General features: G+C 29.1%; 1 protein-coding gene across 50 annotated transcripts in view; it reads left to right on the top strand.

Moving 5' to 3' along the window:
• bt (projectin protein bent) overlaps window positions 1–21,299 on the top strand; it is a 98,076-nt gene that overhangs the window by 36,180 nt on the left and 40,597 nt on the right. For 4 of the 50 annotated variants that reach the window (XM_088194233.1, XM_088194215.1, XM_088194234.1 and 1 more), the window contains 27 exons: window positions 38–664; window positions 734–906; window positions 978–1,151; window positions 1,339–1,593; window positions 1,664–1,744; window positions 1,820–2,113; window positions 2,286–2,390; window positions 2,619–2,729; window positions 2,863–3,003; window positions 3,247–3,354; window positions 3,543–3,650; window positions 3,728–3,817; window positions 3,875–3,967; window positions 4,041–4,109; window positions 4,201–4,308; window positions 4,495–4,593; window positions 4,706–4,750; window positions 5,304–5,348; window positions 5,420–5,482; window positions 5,768–5,866; window positions 6,115–6,249; window positions 7,111–7,194; window positions 10,287–10,337; window positions 10,795–10,974; window positions 13,490–13,684; window positions 16,870–16,911; window positions 18,464–18,496. In XM_088194233.1, coding sequence (XP_088050359.1) covers window positions 38–664; window positions 734–906; window positions 978–1,151; window positions 1,339–1,593; window positions 1,664–1,744; window positions 1,820–2,113; window positions 2,286–2,390; window positions 2,619–2,729; window positions 2,863–3,003; window positions 3,247–3,354; window positions 3,543–3,650; window positions 3,728–3,817; window positions 3,875–3,967; window positions 4,041–4,109; window positions 4,201–4,308; window positions 4,495–4,593; window positions 4,706–4,750; window positions 5,304–5,348; window positions 5,420–5,482; window positions 5,768–5,866; window positions 6,115–6,249; window positions 7,111–7,194; window positions 10,287–10,337; window positions 10,795–10,974; window positions 13,490–13,684; window positions 16,870–16,911; window positions 18,464–18,496 — 3,608 coding nt within the window. The remainder of the gene's footprint in view (window positions 1–37; window positions 665–733; window positions 907–977; window positions 1,152–1,338; window positions 1,594–1,663; window positions 1,745–1,819; window positions 2,114–2,285; window positions 2,391–2,618; window positions 2,730–2,862; window positions 3,004–3,246; window positions 3,355–3,542; window positions 3,651–3,727; window positions 3,818–3,874; window positions 3,968–4,040; window positions 4,110–4,200; window positions 4,309–4,494; window positions 4,594–4,705; window positions 4,751–5,303; window positions 5,349–5,419; window positions 5,483–5,767; window positions 5,867–6,114; window positions 6,250–7,110; window positions 7,195–10,286; window positions 10,338–10,794; window positions 10,975–13,489; window positions 13,685–16,869; window positions 16,912–18,463; window positions 18,497–21,299) is intronic. The other 46 variants (XM_088194259.1, XM_088194239.1, XM_088194264.1 and 43 more) reach the window with 33 other exon arrangements.

The following is a 21,299-nucleotide window of genomic DNA, read 5'->3' as shown; positions in this document are numbered from 1 at the left end:
TAGTTATTTGGCATTGAGTTATTTATTTTTTAAATAGGTGGAGACGATGCTGATGGTTTTGCTCCATCGTTCACGGAGAAGCCTCGCATCATCCCCAACGAAGACGGAAGTCTCATCACGATGAGATGCGTGTGCAAAGCGAAACCAGCACCTGAAGTAGTGTGGTACAGGGGGACAACACTCATTAAAGAGTCGTCTAAGATCTCCATCAAATCTAAGACGATCGAAGAAGATGTATACGAATTGGTTCTTTTATTGTCCAACCCAACTGGCGCCGACGGTGGAGCGTACAGATGTCATGTCAAGAACGAATTCGGTGAGAGCAACGCCAATTTGAACTTGAACATCGAAGCTGAGCCCGAACCGGAAGGCGAAGGTCCAACCTTCGTGGAGAAGCCTCAGATTTCATCCAAAGACAAGGGTAAATTGGTCATCATGAGTTGCAAAGTCAAAGCAAGTCCGAAACCGACTATTGTTTGGTATCGCGACGGGCAATTGGTCAAAGAGTCGTCTAAATTGAAGATGAGAATCGAAGTTAAGGACGATATTTACACGATCGTTTTGGAACTGATCGATCCGGGAATGGAAGATTCCGGACTTTACAAATGCAACATCAAGAATGAGCTCGGAGAGTTGAACGCTAACTTGACACTTAATATCGAAAGTACGTGTTTTTTTTAAATCGACATAAAGCACTTATTACATTGTATTTAATAAATGTTGTTTTTTATAGTCATTCCAGTCATTAAGGAGAAGCCGAGAGTTATCAAGATAGTCAAGAAAAAGACGGTCATTATTGAATGTCACGTCATGTCTAAGTTTGCTCCTGATTGCACATGGATGAAAGAATCTACTGCGATCAGGGAGGGCTCTAGACATACCGTTCTTATCGAGCCGTTGAGAGAGGTAAACTATTATATATTATAAAAATATTAAAACAATGACATGATAATTCATATTTGACATTTCTTAAACAGGGAGAGTTCACAGTTAAGTTAGAAATCTCAAACATCACCAAGACGGATAAGGGCTCATATAAATTGATGGCCAAGAACGAAAAGGGCGAAGCTACATCTCAAGTTGTTGAGATTACTGATATTCCTGAAGATCAAGGAGAGAAGCCGTCGATCATCAGAGGACTCAGAAATATCGTATGTTTCAATAATATTTATCAGTGGTGTTCAATCTAGGAACCGATGTTTTTTATGCATTTTATTTTACTACAAAAATATGCAGACAATTACAGTATTTTATTTACAAAATAGGTTGAAGATCTCTGATTTATATGAAATTATTTTTAATTATATGTTTTTAAGTTATATTTTGGTATGTTTATAGTCAAAGAAAGTAAAGGAAGCTGCTGAATTCTTGGCAGTGCTCAAAACTTCTGATAAGACTTGCAAAGTCACATGGTTCAAGAACTCGACTGTAATCAGAGATACATCAGAGACGAGCATGAGCTTCGATGGCACAAATGCTCGCCTTACCATTTCTAGTTGCACCACATCTTATTCGGCTAACTACAGGGTGGTTATTAAAAACGAATTCGGTGAAGATGAGTCTAGTGGCGAACTTTTAGTAACCGAAGAGGAGGTTCGTTAAAGTTTATGTGTGTATACGTTATGTTATGATTTATTTTATTAATTATGTGAAACTATTGCAGAAGAAGGAAGAAGAAAAGGAGGAAGAAGAAGAAAAGGTGGAAGAGAAAAAGAAGGAGGAGAAGAAGAAGGAAGAGGAGAAGGTTTGTTTATTGGTTTGAATACATTAATGGTTTTTATATATATGTATATATATATAATATTTCTAAATATTTTAGAAGGTTGAAGAGAAGAAGAAGGTCGAAGTGAAAGTTGAAGAGAAAAAGAAGGTCGAGGTGAAGGTTGAAGAGAAAAAGATTGAGATCAAGAAAGAGGAGGAAATTAAAAAGGTGCTTAAAAAGGAAGAGAAGAAGGTCGAAGAGAAGATTGAGATCAATAATAATAAGGCTGAAGAATTGCCTAAATTGAAGCCAACTAAGGTGGAAGAAAAGAAAGAAGTTGCGCTTAAAAAGACTGAAGAAAAGGTTGAAAAGAAGGTAGTCAAGAAGAAGGTCGTCGGAAAGAAGGAAGAGGTAAGATGTTGTTCTTGTCTTTTTATATCCTTCTTGTCATATCTTCTCTATCTTGTGATAGTTTAGTTCAACGTGTTTATATGTACATATATATGTGCTAACTTTAATGTTCCAAAAACATACACATTGTCTCTTGTTCATTTTAACACATTTGATAAATGATCGCCATCAGGAGGTGGAATTCGTCGACGACTATGAGAGACCAGTTCTCGAGAAATACGAGAAGGTTACGCCAACACCAATGGCTAAGAAGGCCAAAGAATCTGGACCGGCCAAGGTAGAATACGATTTTGAGACAATACCAAAGGCGATTTTTGAATTTTCATTTGAAAAACGCTTTTTTTGCTTCCCCGATCGCTTTACACCTATTTGGAACAATAGGAATATTGCTCGTAGCAATGTATTTCAAATTATTTTGAAAATTGCCTATTATTGCTTTATGATTTTATTTTGTAACTCTAAGAGAGCTTCATAACACATTTTTTATACTTTTAAACAAATCTAGCCCGAGGTGGAAGAGTTCGTCGACGATTACGAGAGACCAGTTTTAGAGAAATACGAGAAGGTCACACCAACACCTTTGGAGAAAAAAGCCAAAGAGAACAATGTTGAAAAGGTACACTTATACATAATTACAAAAAAAAAACATTTTCTGTACTTACTTTATTTAATTCTTTATCTTTCTGAATTCTTTTATATTTCTTCATTCTTGTTCTTTCTATCTTTTATCTTCAACATTACTACAACAGCCAGCATTATCCATTGCCAAAAAGGGTCTCATTGCACCCGAGGAAGAGAAACAAAAACCAGTTACACTCAAACCAACATCAAAACCAGAGGCTGATAAGCCAGCCGAAAAGAAAATTGGCCTTAAAAAAGTTGCAAAGAAGGTAGTTTAGTGTTATCTTGATTACACTGTACAACAATTTTGCAATATTTTTCCACTAATTTTAGTTAAAAAAAATATATTAGAAATCATTTATATTTTTCATTATGATATATGAGGAAAATTAATAGTTTATATTAAATTAAGTTTTATTGGTGGTAAAATTTTTGTTGTATAGTGTTTTTATAATAAATACACACATTATAACATACACAATGTGCATTAAACATAAAATCTATTACAAAAGGAGGAGGCAGAGTTTGTCGATGATTATGAAAGGCCTAAGCTTGAAAAATACGAGAAAATCTCACCGACGCCTTTGACCAAGAAGGCAGGTGTTAAATCCACGACAAAGGTATATACTAGCGTATATTCTATCTTCTATGAAATAAAAAAATCCAAATGAGTCAATAATGCAAAACACATTCAACAAAAGTGTGATTAATAAACATACATTTTATTGTGCTTATTTGTGTGTCCCTTATGTTTATATGTGCTAATTCCATGTGCTTTTATTGCTTACATTGTTTTAATTCCCCGAAGGAAGAGGAGGTCGAAATCGTTGATGACTACGAAAGACCAAATCTGGAAACATACGATAAAGTATCACCGACACCCATTACAAAGCAAACAGACGATTTAGACAAGAAGGTATTATATGAAACTGTTTATTTATCACACATTACTCTCGAGCATATGAATCACATAAGCATATTTATTCACACAAGGACGATACACCTAAACAAGAAGACAATTTGAAAAACGGAGATAAGAAACCGACTTCTATTTTGAAAAAGGGAGTTCTCAAAAACGGCAAGGTATAATCGCTTAACACATTTTAGAAAAACAGGTTTTAAAAATATTTATCTCAAAAGGAGGAGACTCCGAAACCATTGGAAGAAAAACCAACAAAACAGGAGGAGAAACCAGCAGTTGTCGATAAGAAAGCTAATGTTGTAACTAAGAAGGTTCGGTATTCATATTTATCACATACATATATACATAAACACGAATAGTATACAATAACATTGTTATATTTAGGATGAACCTATAATCATTATTGATGAATACGAATCACATTACACACAAACACATACACATACATACGAGGTACATATTATACACATAAACACAAAAATGTGATTAACATATGCAGTGTGTAAATATTTCTAACATTTTTTTATGTATAACCTGATATCAGCCTGAAAAACAAAAATCCGTTGAAATTCCAAAGATAAGCGAAGTTAAAGAGATTGGAAATGGCGTTGAGAATGAGCCAAAACAAACTGTTGTTGTTGCTCACTCTAAGGTAATTGGTACATCAAAATTTATTTTAGGAATTAAAATTCTTTATTATAAGTTTTAATATTATATTTAAAGCATGTGTAAATAATAATTATTGTATGCATTATATATAAAGAAACACAGCAGAAGAGCATGTTTAAAACCATGATTTATTATTCGTTTTTATGTAAATGACTTTAAAAAATTACAGGAACCTGAACCAGAATTCATCGACGATTATGAACGTCCTGTTTTGGAAAAATATGAAAAGATTTCTCCAACTGCAATTGTCAAGACAAAGGAAGAAAAGGTGAGAATATATATTTTATTATTTAATTTAAACATTTTTTTTATTATATAATAAGAAAAATGTATAATAGTACAATGATAAAAATCACATATAATTTTATTTTGTAAATTAGATGAAAATGACATCAAAAATGACGGCAGAACGTTTAGAAGTAAAGGTATATTATAAAAAAAAGAGAAGTTTTGGGGTTTTGATCTTCGTTTTTTTCTAATATATATATAATTCAACATCCAATAGCTTTATTAAAATAAAAATAATTGTGAAAAATATAAGAGTACAATTTTTTTTTAATATATTTACGATATTTAAAAAAACATTAATGTTATTTTATTTTTTAGATTAAAACTATATTTAAAGCATTAGTGATTTATTAAATATCAACATTTAAACTAAAAAAAATGGGTTTAATTAAATTGTATATAGCGTGATAGAGGGATGAATGTTTTTTACAAAAAATAAATAATCATTATTGAAAGATTATTTATAATGTACATAAATGAGTTATTATTAACAAATATAAATAAATATAATTATCTTACACCGTATTCAGAATATGATAAAATATATTGTGTTAAAATGCTTATACCCCCTTAATATCAACATGTATATAATCTAAACGATTTAAATAACTATTATGTAAATATGCTTTATCCGTTTTAGGTAATACACATTTTTAAGAATATTATTAATATGTTTTAAACAATTTTCAGACTGAAAGTCGTAGATCATCTATTACTACAAATAATGAAACTAAGGTACACATATTAATATTTGATTTTATACATGTATAAAATATGGGTAAAATAAAAAAAAATATTTAAACCAGGTTCAAGAATCTTCAAAGATTGATATTAAGCAATCGTCTATCTCGCAAAAATCAGCTGTTCAGGTGAATATTTATTCAATTTATAAATACACATTATTATAGCATTACATAGAAAATTTTAGTTAGCTATTTGCCGTTAAATATTAAATTAGAATTTCCTTATTTTTTAACATGTCGTTAGATTTTTATTAGATTATAAATATTAGAAACCCACTTGCTTAGCTTCAGAAATATAATACGAACACATAATGCATTTAAAAATAACACTACACATTTTCATGTGATGATTTGGATTTTTTCAATATAAAAAATGGCGTCTAAACACACAACAAATACATACACACAAAGCCGGAAGCGAAAAAACCAGAGATCAAAGAAAATGGAAAACCCTCTACGCCTTCGTTGAAGAAGCAGGAAGAAACAAAACCAGAACCAAAAACATTAAAGGTACACCTAATTCATACAGACATTACATTACTACTACTAAACAAGATTAATATGATATATAATTTTATTGGCAAAAATTGGTTTTTATAAGCTTGATAGTAGTTTAGATACTTATTAACATTGGTTTACAATAAGAGTCCACAAAATTATTATTTTTTTGTAAAGAGAGAAAAATCGTTTATTATAAATTTTATATTATGTGAAATATTGTTATGTGTAATTGTGAAAAACGTAGCTAAAATGTAAAGATTCTTCAGGAAGATACCACTAACGGAGAAGTTGAGAACGGAACACAAAATGGTAAACTCGACGAAAGGAAGAAATCTTTGGTCGATGAAAATATTCCAGCTTGGAAAAGAAAGTTGGCAGAAAAACCGAAAAAGGTACACATAACGAAAAACATCAATGTTTATGTATATTCTACGTCTATGAAGTTTTTTTCTGTACTTCAAAGTTTATCTATGTTATATATTCTAATTAACAGTATTGTTAATTAGAATATATTGCAAAAATACTGTTAATTAGAATATATTGCATGATTCTTTTTATAGATATTTTAAAATATCTTAATGTTTGTAAATATTTCATATTTATTGATTTTTATATACCTACTTTTTTCAGAATGTTTTTAACTTTATTCTCGAATTTATCTTTGGTCATTTTTTTAATGTTCAAAACTGATTCGTTTCTATATTTTCTCTAACAAACAATGTATGTTATCTATCTATTGTTTAAAGAATATTTTCTATTGGTTATGTTATATGTTTAATCTAATTAAATGTAAATACATTATTTTGTGTTCTATTTATATTTAATTATTAATGTACTCTGTTCTTATTACTTACTACACGTGTACTTTTATAATAGTGATGTACTTTTATTTCACGTTATTTTTCTTATTTGTACTATTTTCTTCTCTTATTTAATGTGTGGATTCTATTTTTATGTAATACGTCATTTTATTGTATATGTTAAGTATCGTTCATCTATATATTATATATGTATACGTATATATTTACAACGTATGTAATATCATACATTTCTATTCTACAAATCTCAAACAACTTTCAATATCTTACCTACTTTTCAACTCTTTACTATTTCTTCTTTTTATACGACAGTCAAGTGTTAATCGGGAAATAATAAAAATAAGGCAATCAATCAATACAGCACAGACAAAATGGAGATATTCATACATTAGATTAAAACGGTAATCTTATCGCTTTTTATTAATATTTTAACAGATCGAAAGAAAGGGCGTAGCTAAAAAAGGCTTGCTCGTCGAAGAGACGCAAGAAATGGAGAAAATTTCACTTAAACCTACAAAGGTAATTATGGTTATGTCGCAAAAAACTGATGGACTGTTTCATAAATTGATTCTAACAACAATTGGCTAATTATATGAAAAACTGTGATGTCTGTGAAATTGAAAGACGATTGAATGATTTAGTATAAAATTGTTCAAAATTCAATATATTTATAATAAATTAAATGTTCGTAAATAACCGTATATATCAAATAAGAAAACAGTAATTAATATGTTAATAACATTTATATGTCACCATGAAGTAAATAATAAGAATGTAAACCATTCCGATAATGAAATAAAAATTACCCTCAGATATTCTTAAAAGCTAGTCAAATAAATTATTTAGAAGTTTGTAAATGTTACCATAAGTAAATAATAAGAATGTGAACCATTCCGTTAATAATAAATAAATACCCTAGTATATAAATGCAAGTTAAAAAATATATCTTACCAATATAAAAAATGAAAAACTTGACTGTTATCTGTATTTCTTCTACTCTAAAATTTCTTTCTATGTATTTATTGTATACGTATACGTATTATCATCCAATCTTCGAGTGACTAATAGCAACATGGGATGCTGTATATCAGTGGTTCTTAACCTTTTCAAAGTCACGGTGCACTTTTGATCATGGGAAAAAGTGGCGGTGCACCAGAATTAAGAGGTCAAAAATATTATGTGGACATAATTTTTATTACATATTTAAAAAAAATAATAGTTACATACAAAATTACATACATATTTTTTTTTAAAATATTATATAAAAAAGTTTAGTATTGAAAATAAATTTAGGTAGTTAATTTTGCCCTAGAACCAATTTTTAATTACGTGTTTTATTAAAAATATTTGTATTATTATTTAAAGGTGCTCTTTGGGTGGCAAATCTAAGTGGTGCATTTTCCTCCCTTTGTTTACCCAAAATGACATTCCTGCTTAACATAATAAAATGTATATGATCAATCAAAAATTAATTAATGTGATACCTGAGCTTGTTGGCTTTTGCAGATATCAGAAATATTACGTCGAATATTTTATGTAGTTACCCTGAATTCTTCGTTTAAATTTTTTTCTCTCTTTCTCGTTTTTTAGTTTTCATATTAGTTGTTGTTGAGAAACCAAGCTCACACAAATATGATGTTGAAAACTGTAACAAAATTTTCAGTGCCTTCATGTAAAGAACTGAATATTCCTCTTGGACAGTAATTCAAAAATTCTTCATAGTTATTTCGGAAAATTTAATTTTTAGAGTACGATCAGTCGACAATTAGACTAATTTGATGATTTCGTATCCGGTCATAAATTTCTATATTTAAGAAAGGAAAATAATGTGCAATTTTTCTTCCAATAAAGTTAAATGGTCTATTATTGCGGAAATAACTCCCTTGGGAATGTTTTCGTTAAGTGAAGGAAACATATCTACTTTTTTTTCTATTATTCGATTTTTCGAAAGAGTTATTTTTTTCCGAAATCCTGTCAATTTGTCAATGGATGTCATGAATTTTTCATTTTTTCCTTGAATGCTTGTGCTAACGTTATTTAAGTAATTAAAAATATCTGCTAAATATGCCACTTTAGCATACCAATCATTATTCTGAAGACATTTTACAAAATCATCCATACCTTCATTTCGAAAAAAGATTAACAATTCATTCTTAATTTCTATGAATCGGCATAAAACTTTACCCTTAGATAACCACCTGACTTCAGTGTGAAAAAGCAAACACTCGTACATAGCTTCCATAAAAATGCAAAGTTTTTTAAACATGCGTGTTTTTAAAGGTCTTGATTTTATGAAATTCACTATATTTACAACTTGATTTAGTACAGGTTTTAGTGTTGCTGGTAATGTTTTCGAAACTAAAGATTCTCTATGTAAAAAACAGTGCGTAAATATAATATTAGGTTTTCTTGTCTTTGCAAGGGTTACAAATCCTTTAAATGAGCCTACCATTGAAGGAGCACCATCCATACAAATTCCTACACATAACTCCCATGATATTTTAAATTGTTCTAAATATGAATAAATAAGATCAAAAACATCTTGTCCTGTCGTATGCTCGGTAAGTTTTTTGCAGCATTGATATTGATTCACTATTTTGTTTTCATTTATGAAACGAACGAATCCTAGTATTTGTGCCTTACCGCTAATGTCAGTAGATTCGTCGACTTGTAAAACAAAATATCGCTTGGAAAGTTTATCGTTAACTGTTTTCTCAGTATCATCCGACATATTTAATTATTTTTTTTATTGTATCGTTTGAAAGTGGAATTTTCATAATTTCCTTTTTGCTTCATCACTAAACATAATTTTTCCTATTTCACAATATGCAGATAAAATTAGAGACTCTGCTATAGTATGTGGTTTTAATTGTACAGCAATCAATTCAGCAATCTTGTATGACGCCAGTTGTGCCTTATCGGAAATTTTAACAGTTTTTTCAAAATATTTCGCTTGTTTATTTTGCATGCTTAACAATCTTTTGAAGTTATCTTTACTTTTTGATGCAAGATCGGCGTGCTTCGTAGAGAAGTGGCGATTTAACTTGTCAGTATACATCGCGATATTGGACAGTTTTTCTCTACATACAACACAGTGGAATGTGATATCCTTCCTCATTGATGCTAGTAAAACTGAAACGTAAATATTCTTCAGAATACTGTCCATTATTTTATTTTTATTTTACTGGATATATTTTCTTTTGTATGAGACGTATGATGTCTAGTAACATCTTCACTACTTCTTCCACTTGTACTCCCAGTGTCATTAATATTTTGTTCTGATTCACAATTTCGTTTGGTAATAAATTTATCCATTGTGGGGTATCACGACTATAAAAAATATAAATTGATTGAAACATTAAAATTTTACTATTTTGCGGAATTTTTGTTTTTACCAATTTTCTCGCGGTGCACTTGCAATAAGCTCGCGGTGCACTGGTGCACCGCGGTGCACCGGTTAAGAACCACTGCTGTATATACTTCTGTGAATCTTCTTCGGTGTATCCTCTTCTTCCTGAATGCGTTTGTGGACGTCGAAATCGACGCTTGGCTAACAATCTCTTTAAAGAGAAAGGATGATAAAGTATAACGGTCAAATGTTTGATTTTCAGCCACCCCCAAAGGTAGAATTGGCCCAGGATTTCACAAAGGTTCAACTGAAGGTGAGAAAGAAACACAAAAATATCTTCCCGCGGGTATTGGAATACCGTTTCTATCAATCTATCGTCTCTATCTATTGTTTATAATGTGATCGTTGTGTATATACATTTCACAGGTCTTCACATCTATCACACTATTGTATCTAAAATGTTTTAAAGTGAAAAAAAAAACGTATACGAATGTAAACTCTACTGTTATCTTATCTATCTTTTATATTAAATATATTTATACTATTTATAAAAAATGAGGGTAATGTATCGAATATCGAAAAATAATTGACGCTTAACTAACATTTATAACACGCGCTTATTTATTTATTTTAATTTTCTTTAATATATTCATTTTCTGTTAAATGTGTACTATCTTCAAAATCGTGTTGAGTTGACGAGCAACTGAATGATATATTTATTTTATTATATATGGCAAAATATTCAATGATTTTTTTATGCCGTGATGTAGAAAGTGGAAAGAGACCCGAAAGAAGTCGCGGCTGAAAAAGAAAAGAAGGCTAAGGCTGAACTGAAGCTGAAGGCAGAGCCTGAGTTTGTCGACGATTATGAAAGGCCGGTTCTCGAGAAGTACGAGAAGGTGTCGCCCTCGCCTCTCACCAAAGCCAAAAAGGAGAAGCCAGAGCCGAAGGTAAGATTTTCATTTCCATGTCATATTGAATTCAATCTTTTCGGATGTTAAATAAGTGATTATCACAGTATGAAGTTGAAAGCGTAGAGGCCGTAGCTGAAGTTGCAAGCGTGGAAATTCAGAAAACTAGAAAGGTATCATTGCTCGAATCCCTATAAAAAAAACCCCATGATTTTCTTGAGAAATTATTAATACTTACAATGATGACAGGTTAAAAAATCTAAGCCAAAATCAGAAAAATCTCCTGAGCCTGAAATTAAAGATTATAAAGGTAAAAGATTAGCGCCGAAAGATCAGGAAGAATTCGAAATGCCAACTTTGAAAAAAATACCAGAAAAAGTCAGAGTTGAAGTCAAAGAAAAACTAAAAAAAACTGAATCTCAGACTGCAAGTCAATCCGTTTCAATTTCGACTTTTAAAACACATGAGAAAGACATTAAATTAAAGGTATAGAAGAACCTGTCATTTTGTTCTGAATTTGCGAACTGATTGACCCTTTTTTATTTATATATCTCTTGCATTCGAATCTCCATTTTTTGCATATACTATATTTTATTTATTTCAGCGTTGAATTGTATATTAGAATGAAGGATGTTTGATCGATATATGTTTTATATATGTTTTAATTTACATAACATTCTATATTCCAATGTGTTAATAATTAAACTTCTTCTGTGTGTATTTATGTTAAAATTATATATTTACCCTTTTATATCCGAAAATGCATGATTTATGTGTATAGAATATATGTTTTAGTTATATGTGCTTACATTTCTATGTTATCTTTATCACTGATTATCTCACTTACACAACAAGGAGTTCGAGGTCGAAGAGCCTGAGCAGGTTGAAGTTGTTGAAAAGAGTCCTGAAAAGGTATCTAACGCTAAACTGAATATAGAACCTGTTGTTGAACAACCAAAGCCTCCCAAGAAGGTATAGTTTGAAAAGAAATCGCGTTAAAGAGAATTGTGAATATGTATATAAAATAATATTTAATCTAGCAGCTGGAACCTGCGCCGAAACCGACTATAGAACTGACTCCTGAGCCAGAACCCTTAAAAGGAAAAATCCTCCCTCCGCCCGAAAAAGCTACCCTTGAAACGCCAAGCTTAAAACCAATACCCGATAAACCCATCATACCGCAAATAGTGGAAAACGGTTCAAATCTAAAACCCCATGTTAAGGTATTAAATTATATTGTATAAAAAAAAAAATTTCACAAGGACAAATTGAACTTCTTTCGATTCGATCTAGTTTTTAATGTATTGTTTTTATGATATAGGACGAAATACCAAAAATTGTGTTCGAAACCCCCAAATTCGAAACCACGCTCCCTTCGATCATAACGCCGGCAGAAACTATAGAGGAAGAGGTACATTTTTGCAGAAGAATGCTATCTTTTGAATTGTTTCTGAAAGAAAAATTGGTTGTTTCGATATTGTAAATGCATTTTGGATCGAACCTTGAATGAAATTGTTGTTCATTAGACTTAAAAGTAAAAGATCTATGTTAGGAATGATGTTGTTAGAATGTTACCATTTTTATGAGAAATTTGTTGAAAATGATCTGTTTTTATATATTAATTGATAGTTGTATTAAGAATCAAATTTGTGTTATTTTATTTATATTATACATCAGTATTTTAGATAGCAGATCATTTAAAGCAATATTGTTAAAATGCATTATAATTTGAAAACCCCATTTTTTATTGATCTTAGTATTTGCACGATTTTGTACTGTGAAATTAACCCCAGCACATCAAAATTTGATATAATTGTCATGATCTGAATTCACGCCGATTTACGCAAAATCACTATTATTGTCGTTGTCAGTTTATCCACAATAGATTCATCCCAAATATTTAAGATAAAATTTTGCCTCGCATTAACCCCCAGCCCATTGTATGTCCATATAGTCTTGATGTTTAGCATGGAGCATTTTGGTTCATTAAAATATTTTTAGAGCAGCAAAGCGGCAGCGTAGTTTTATTCACAACGATAGAAATCATGCTGAACGAGGCTTACTCACTCGCACGTGGCACAAGAGAGAATCATCGAAGCGTCTTTTGGCTGAAAAAGGCTTTTTAGCTGATCTAAAAAAACGATAAAAAATTCAATGTTCCTGTTTTTCTTTTTTTTAATGGGAAAAACGCGACAGGATGATGCTGATTTCGATGTGTGGGGTCAAGACGGAGACGACGATCAGGTATTCAAGAAATTGCCGTCGTTGTGGAGGAGAGATTATTACGAAGAGGTATCAAACATTGGGACAAAATACACATATGATACAATAGTTTAGCCTTTTCACTTGTAACTAACTCAAACTATCTTAGATTTAGAAAAAAAAAATCTAACAATGTCTTAATCTGATTAAATAACTACGTTACGCTCTTACATTTGTCAATAACAAATTTGAATAATATTTTAATGATTGGTGATGGACGATTTGAGTAGAAAATCATTTTGGAAGATGTTGTCATTTTGGAAAATGCTCATGTTTTATGATTTGAAATTAGGAGGTTGAGAAGCCAAAGGTTCCTGAGATCAAAGCTCCAGCTATGCCCAAGATTGAAGTCATCAGAGAGAAGACTCCGACTCCTGCTGAGCCTCGTAAGACTTCTTTGGCGCCTGGACCACCTCTTTCGAGGAGAGGTTCTCTTATTCCTCCGGAAGAAGGTGGCCGAAGGCCATCGCTTATTATAAGCGACGAGGTGAGGATCAGACTATTTAGCATAGACCAATGTATTGACTCAACGTATGCTATAAAATTTAGATACATAGTTTTAGTATTGTGTGATTATGAGATATTGGTGGTTGAAATGAAAAAAATGCTCATCAAAGTGATAATATATTTTTATAAGCAAATCACAAATAATCTATATTTAATTAACTTTAAATCATTTATTTTTTTTAATGTATCGTTAATTGGTTTTGTTGAAAATTTTGGTGATATTGCCTTAATAAAATGTTGATAAGTAAGTGCTGCAAAAAATAGTCAACTTAAATATATATTTATTACTGACTTATTATTATCTTTAACTAATTAAAAGTGACGTATTTATAAATTTTAAAATGTTATCAAATGCTTATGGATTTTTAAATGTATTTTCTCATCCAAATGTAATTGTTATATGGAAGAGAAAATATGTCTAAACTTGGATCGAAATTTTATTTATAATTTACTTCAAAATATGTGTTGCATTCTACATATTAAATAATTAAATAATGATTTTTTATGTATGTATGTACATACATAAAAAAAGTCTTACTGTATATTCAAGACAATATCTCAAAAAATAGTTAACATTACAAAAATTTAAAAGTGAGTTTGATAAATGAATTAAAAACCATAATTTACCTAAAATAATATATATTTTTAAGGTGCGCACTCTGATAATAGTATTTTAATTTTTTTTATTATGCATATGACACTGATGACTTAAATCATTTTAACACATTTTCAATTGTAAAACATATATTAAAACTTGTTATCTTTCACTATAAAAAATATAGTTTTAACATATTTTTTATTCATATTAAAAGTAAGAAATTGCGATAAAATGATATTTGCTGTCATCTTCAATTGTGTTGTTTATATGTGTGCATTTTTTACATTCCACTAGTATCTCTATTAAATATAAAAATAAAATTAAAAGCATACGTAAGACATTTATATTTTTAATTATAATAAATCGGTGAGTAAATCTCTTTTGATCATAATGTATAAAGTGTTGATTTTCCTAGATTATTATATATTTTTTTAGGTAGAAGAGTTTCCCATGTATACCGTCGTTTTTAGTGAAAATGTACATAAAATCCGTTATAGAAGTAGTATTGGTAAAAACATTCCACCCTTAGATTATCTTAGTATTACGCTTTATTGAGTAGTATGTGACGTCGTATTATTAGTATTTTATATTATTTATAAGGTATATTTTGTTACATTTTGACACTGAACATAATTTTGTCGATGCACACGTCAGCATCGACTCAATGACATGTTTTTTTCTCACAAGACCAAATCAATCCCTTCCCCCGCAGGCTAATAGGAAAATAAGGCCGGGCGAGGTGATCGAAGAGAAAAAGGTAATATGCACAACGCAGAGGACGAGGGTTCGAATTCCACCATGAGCACGAAAAAGCCTGTTTGGCTGTTGGAATGACATTAATAATATTAATTTAATAATATTGATACGATTTTTTACAGCGGAATTGTGCACCAAAAACGGAATGCAATGCAACCATTTTTGTCATACTTATCTATCTCTTTATATTTTATCTTATTATATGAAAGAAATCCGCATTTCGGAGGAATGACCTAGATGCAATAGTCTTGAGATTTTAATTTTTTTAACGTGGTCATTTTCCGAAGCGTGGATTTATTGTACAGATTGAGAAGCGATTGCGATGGGGAATGTTGAGATGCCGCAGCTCTGCAGCCAGTGCCTGAGAAAGGAAGCTTTTTTTGGAATGATAATGGCAGAAATGTTTTTCTTATTTATTTATTTTTTAATTGGTCTCGTCTTGTCCGAATTGGAAGAATGCAGCTCACCAGTGTCATGGCACGACTATTTAACAATAAAAGATGATTTTGAATGAACACAAAAGTATAATTAAAAAAAAGTATAACCCAAGACAAGAATATATTATTTTACCATATCATATCTTTCATTTTATTGACTGATCAGGAAAAATTTAAACTATCCTAATGTATTCGATTAGAAAAAAAAAGCAAATAAAAAAATCACTTTTAACTTCTGTCTTCACATATTTTTTATCATATTTGATTATCAAATAATAGCTCATGATTCGTGTAATACACATACACCTTATCTCAAAGCCTTTTCAATTATTTTTATGTGTCTATGCACTGTTGAATCGAACTCGTTTAGTTTCTCAGCCAGCTGATGAATATTTTGAGTAGGATTTGCTTCCATTTCTGCAGCCAGGACATCATCGTTTATCTTTGCTATCGTTCGAAACTTTTTAAACCATGTTTGACATTTGCGGATATCTAATGAATTCACAAATGTCTTTAGTGGCTGTAATTGTGAATTTAAAAAAAAATCATATAACATGCAATTTTGTATAAATTATAAAAATCTGCTATCGTAAATTTTTTAAGGGCCCAATATTTTTAGTGAAGATTAGAAGTGCCCCAACATCGATAATATAAAAATACATACTCAGGTATCATTAGACAATTTTTTAATAAAATACTTAGTTGATTGAAATAATTATTATATTAATATAAGATTTTTTAAGCAATAATTTATTATTTTCAATAAGGATAGTTTTTTTATTAGAAAAAATCTTGCTATTTCAATGGAAAATTTTTTTGATAATATTACAGTGAAAATGTGTTACAATATTAAAATAAAAAAAATTAAAATCTACTTAATCAGTTTATTCAAATTCTTCATTTAAGTTTTTTTAACTGAAAAAAATATATTTTAGAATTTAATTTTATATTTAAAATTTATTTATCTTATTTTGACATGTCAATTAAATCATTATTGAAAATTAAAATACCTTAAAAATATTAGATTTTAATATTTTCTTGTCTTGGAAGATCTTTTAATAAATTGTTTTTTTTTGTGCTCATAAGTTTATTTAACGAATGATTTTGCAAGATGAAATAACATTTCTTCAATGTCACGTTTATTGGGCTCTGACTCTTAGAGAAATATCTGCTAAATAAAAATACATATTTACCATTAAGCGTTTATAAAAATTAAAATAAATGTTCTCTAAGTTTCCGAGTACCAACTCATGTTACATATACGTATTTGTCATCATAACTCATCCGCGGCATGAACTTGTCGTATATGTCCAGCGATTGTCGAACGTTCTTTTCACTGTTTTATTATTTCTTTTTTGTTTTATCCACGCACAGATGAACAAGTTGCGTCCAGGAGAAATGATGGACGACAAAAAGGTGAGGGGATCAATTCCCGGGGGAGTTATAAGCTTTTATGGGGGCGATAAGGGAATCAAAGAGTGCCGCTCTATGTTCATCCAAAAGCTTTTACATTTTGTATATTTAATATATTATTATTCTTTGTCCAGTGATGCACAACATTTGAATTTTTATTTCTTACAAATCACTCCCAAAGTTTGCTTCAATGTTAAAATCCTGAAACGACCAATAAGGGATCGGTCGTATGCGTTTTTCTCAAGGTTTTCATGACAAAAACCTATACAGTTGTTCATCACAATTTTCTCTTAATTTCTATTTATCTTTCTATCTATTTGATCACGTGTTATACATCACTTTATATTTATATCAATCTCACTGAATATAATCAATCATGTTATCGATGTTTTTTAATTTATAATCTATATATTGATTATACGTATATAATTGTTTACACATTTTTGTCGTTTTCGTTTTCGTTTTTTTATTATATGTACTTAATCACACATAAACATGCATCAAAAGCACATTTGAGATCAACTAAAAATATTTATATCAACAACGTTAATTGTTCACTAAGTAAATGTTATGTGAAGTCGTATTTTTGTGTTTAACACAATATCTATACGTAATGTAATATTTACACAATCAAATATTGTATATATTATGTACCATTACAATCTATCACTAATATTTTCAATTTTTTCCAATATCTATTGCAATTAATTCATTGTTATTAAGCCGATGAAATTTTGACACTTGAGCATTTTAAAGATACCAATGAATAATTTTTAATAGTTAATCTTAAAATGTTCAAAAGTCATTCTCAAATGGTCTAATGTAGTCACAGAGTAAATGAAGTATATTATTACACAAATACTCAAACAGAAAAACACACTCATTAATAACTCTCTCTTATTTCAGCTTGCTTTTCTGACTGCTGTCGTTCGACGACTACTTCTTCTTTCTGTTTCATATACTATTTACTCTTTTTATTTTACAGAATGCGGTCGTCTCACACGCATTTCTGTCATTTGTTGCTAAAGCTGCTTTTATATATTTATTTATTTATATATACTTTAATTATGAATTTTAATTTTATGAACTGTCACGTTCGAAGAAAAATATATTTCGATTGCGTCTGAAGATATTTTCCTTCGAATTTAAAAATACCTAAGTTTTCACATGCTATATAAATAATCTAGATATATTTATAATTTTTTTTTTAATAAGTACATAGCATATGAAAGCTTTACATTAAATTATAACCAATTTTAAATATGTATGTATGATAATATACATATTTATATCAAGTGTTATACGGATGCTAAATCTATATTTTAATGATCTGGATATACAGATAATAATAGTCTTTGATTTAAATCTACTATATACAGAGAAGTTTAATGCAAATTTATATGCATTGCTTAGTTTTTTTTAATATATTCTGTTCTTCATACATTCCAGCATCCGTTTAGCACATTATATAACAAAATAATTAATTGTAATTATTATATTATATTAATATTGTTATGTCCCACAACTGAAACGTTTTATTATATTTTTCACAAAGAAACGAGTCCGCCCTGGAGAGTTGGATGATCAGGTTAGACAAATTTTGATGGCAAAAATGAAAAACTACTTGTTGAAAATTTCTTTCATAGTTCTCACACTTGTGTCTAAAATTGTATGTATTTTTATTGTTTTTATCGTGTAGAGCATAGGTTTAGTCAATTTTATACACAAATGTTTATCATCGTAAATAATATCGTTTTCACATGCTCTAGCTTAAGAATTATTTTTTTGTAAATAACAAAAAATTTCATTAGAAGTAGATCTTCTAAAAAAATATCGCTTTAATACACATACAAATACACATTATTGGCATATAAATATTGATGACTTCAAAATGTATCCAATGAAAGTTTAATTGAATATATTTTGATTCATTAAATCAAAATTAATACATGAAGCGTCAAATATTCATATGAAGAAAAAATACATATTCTATGCTAATGCGTTTCTAAAAATAAAAATCATTGGCTATTTAGCTACATACAAATTAGTTGCGTTAGTGACCTGCTGCCATTTTTAGTAATCCTATTATAGATTGTAGCTACGATCCTCTCTAAGCCAAATTTCTTTGTGAACTCTGGAGCTTCCAAAGAAGGGGTGTTTCCACATTATTTGATAATAACACAAATTAATCACATAAAAAAAAGAATTAAAGCAAACCTGTAGAAAGCCTTAAATTTTTATTTAAAAAAAGCTTTTTTTAATCCATAATATATACAGATATTAATGTAAGTTAGTTTAAATAATATTAACTTATTTTTCAGCGCCTCTCTTATATTCTATTTAAAATATATTTAATATTCATATTTTTATTGCAAGGATTACCATGAGGAATGAGCTAATCGATTGAGCTTCAAATTGTTTTTATCAATTTTAATTATAATTCACGAACGTTTTTCAGATACTGTTTTGTTTGTTCATTTCACACTACTGCACATTTTACACATTTATGTCGTTTTGAGTAGTCGTACAAAGTTGCATGCCCTATATATGTGTAGTTCGATTTAATTGTCTATATTACATAATTAACATTTAATAAGCGCAATTTTTTGTTGTTATTTTAGTGAAACAAGTATCAGGTATTTCCAAGCTTAATTTTTATATTAAAACATACATTTTCTTTTAAAGCTGCTAAAATAATATTAGTGTTAATTTTTTAAAATTAATATGGCGCATTCACTATTAATGTATTTATGTTTTCAATACCTAACTAAAACGTGCGCCATATTAATTCGCGACTGTAAATCGCTATTTTCAATAAACACTTTAAATAAAATAAAAATGAGTGATGTTAGATTGGAATTTTGCTGTGTTTATAATGTGCTATATACACGCGTTGACATAAAAATACTGAATTTCACAGTTATTAATTTTTCAAGCGCTCTAGAGATGAATCGCATAGTCCGTTTTGCGTCATCAACTTTGTAAATCAAGTCGCGCGTTCGCGTCATCAAAAATAAATTTATTGTAATAAAAAATAGAATAATATAGTTGTATATAAATATCCGTACCGCAAATAGACCAGTACATTTTTCCGTCAGTGAATCATCATTCCGATTGGATTTATTCGTGTCATTGGCTTGATGCATGTGTGTCACGAGCTAGACGGCCGAAGACTGCAATAAATCTGCAAAGAATTGGACATAACTCATTTGGAACTCGATAGTTTCGATTCGGGGGCCAAAAGCCAAACCAAATCATTCACATGCCAAGTGACTAAAGGTGTCGATGAAGAGATTGGTAAATTAGTGGAAAATGAGTTACTTTAATATAACCCTTTATGTGCCATGTGTTAATCCAATTTTATGATAATAATACAAATCGCGTACTTTAAAATAAATTGCTACTTTAGAATATGTATATGGATTAATATACTGATATAGTAAGGGCAAAGTTATGATAAATATATTAGAAATATATAAAAACAACTTTATGATATATTTGACTACGATATAAACTTATTTACATCTTACATTTTATATTAGAAAGTATTGGTCTCATTAAAAAATGTATCATGTTAGATTTAGTTAAATTAAAAAATAATTCTACAGCTTCATTAATTTTCTGAATATGATAGATTAAATTAGATTTAAAATTTATATATTAGAAAAGAGAATATATATTATATATAATATTAGAAAATGTAAGATATATATTTATAGTAACTTCATACATCTCCATTTTATATTAAAAAGTATAAGTATTATTTAAAGACTATCATGCTAGGATAGATAAGGTTAGCTTATGTTAAATTTAGTGTCTCAAATAAATTATTTTAAAATTTAGATCATGTTAAAGATATAAGAAATTTTATTTAGATTATTTATTATTTTATCTCTAAAACACAGTAAAATGTTGGAATAGTATAATATTTAAAAGAAAAAAAATGGGCTTATAATTAAAAAAATCTTAATAGCTCAATTAACAAAATAAAATAGTAGGAATATATAATATGAGGCATAACATTTTTATAAATTTAAATAATAAGTCCAGGTAACCATTTTAGTATAATAATTAACAACTGGTTATTAGTGTAGTAATTTTGTGACATACTTAAATTTTTTGTCAATAATCTGCAGTAAAGTGTCAAAAATATTTTTTTTTACGTTGTAACTCCTTGAGGTTAAAGTAATATTATATAATAATATTATATAAACTTATTGAGCTTGACACAAATATTCTAAATTCCAGATAAAATATTTTATTTAAACTTTCTTTACTGAAAAAAAAATTTTTTTAGTAAAATAATAATATTTTAAATTCTGATATTATTGTTAAAAAAACACAAAGCGCAAATCAATCCTTTTAACCATTTAAGTGCTAGGTGCGAATTA

The sequence above is a fragment of the Plectrocnemia conspersa genome, unplaced genomic scaffold, assembly GCF_051122295.1.
Source record: "Plectrocnemia conspersa isolate PC_06_02 unplaced genomic scaffold, ASM5112229v1 ptg000010l, whole genome shotgun sequence".
Lineage (NCBI taxonomy): Eukaryota > Metazoa > Arthropoda > Insecta > Trichoptera > Polycentropodidae > Plectrocnemia > Plectrocnemia conspersa.
This window is presented reverse-complemented; position numbering and strand designations above follow the sequence as displayed.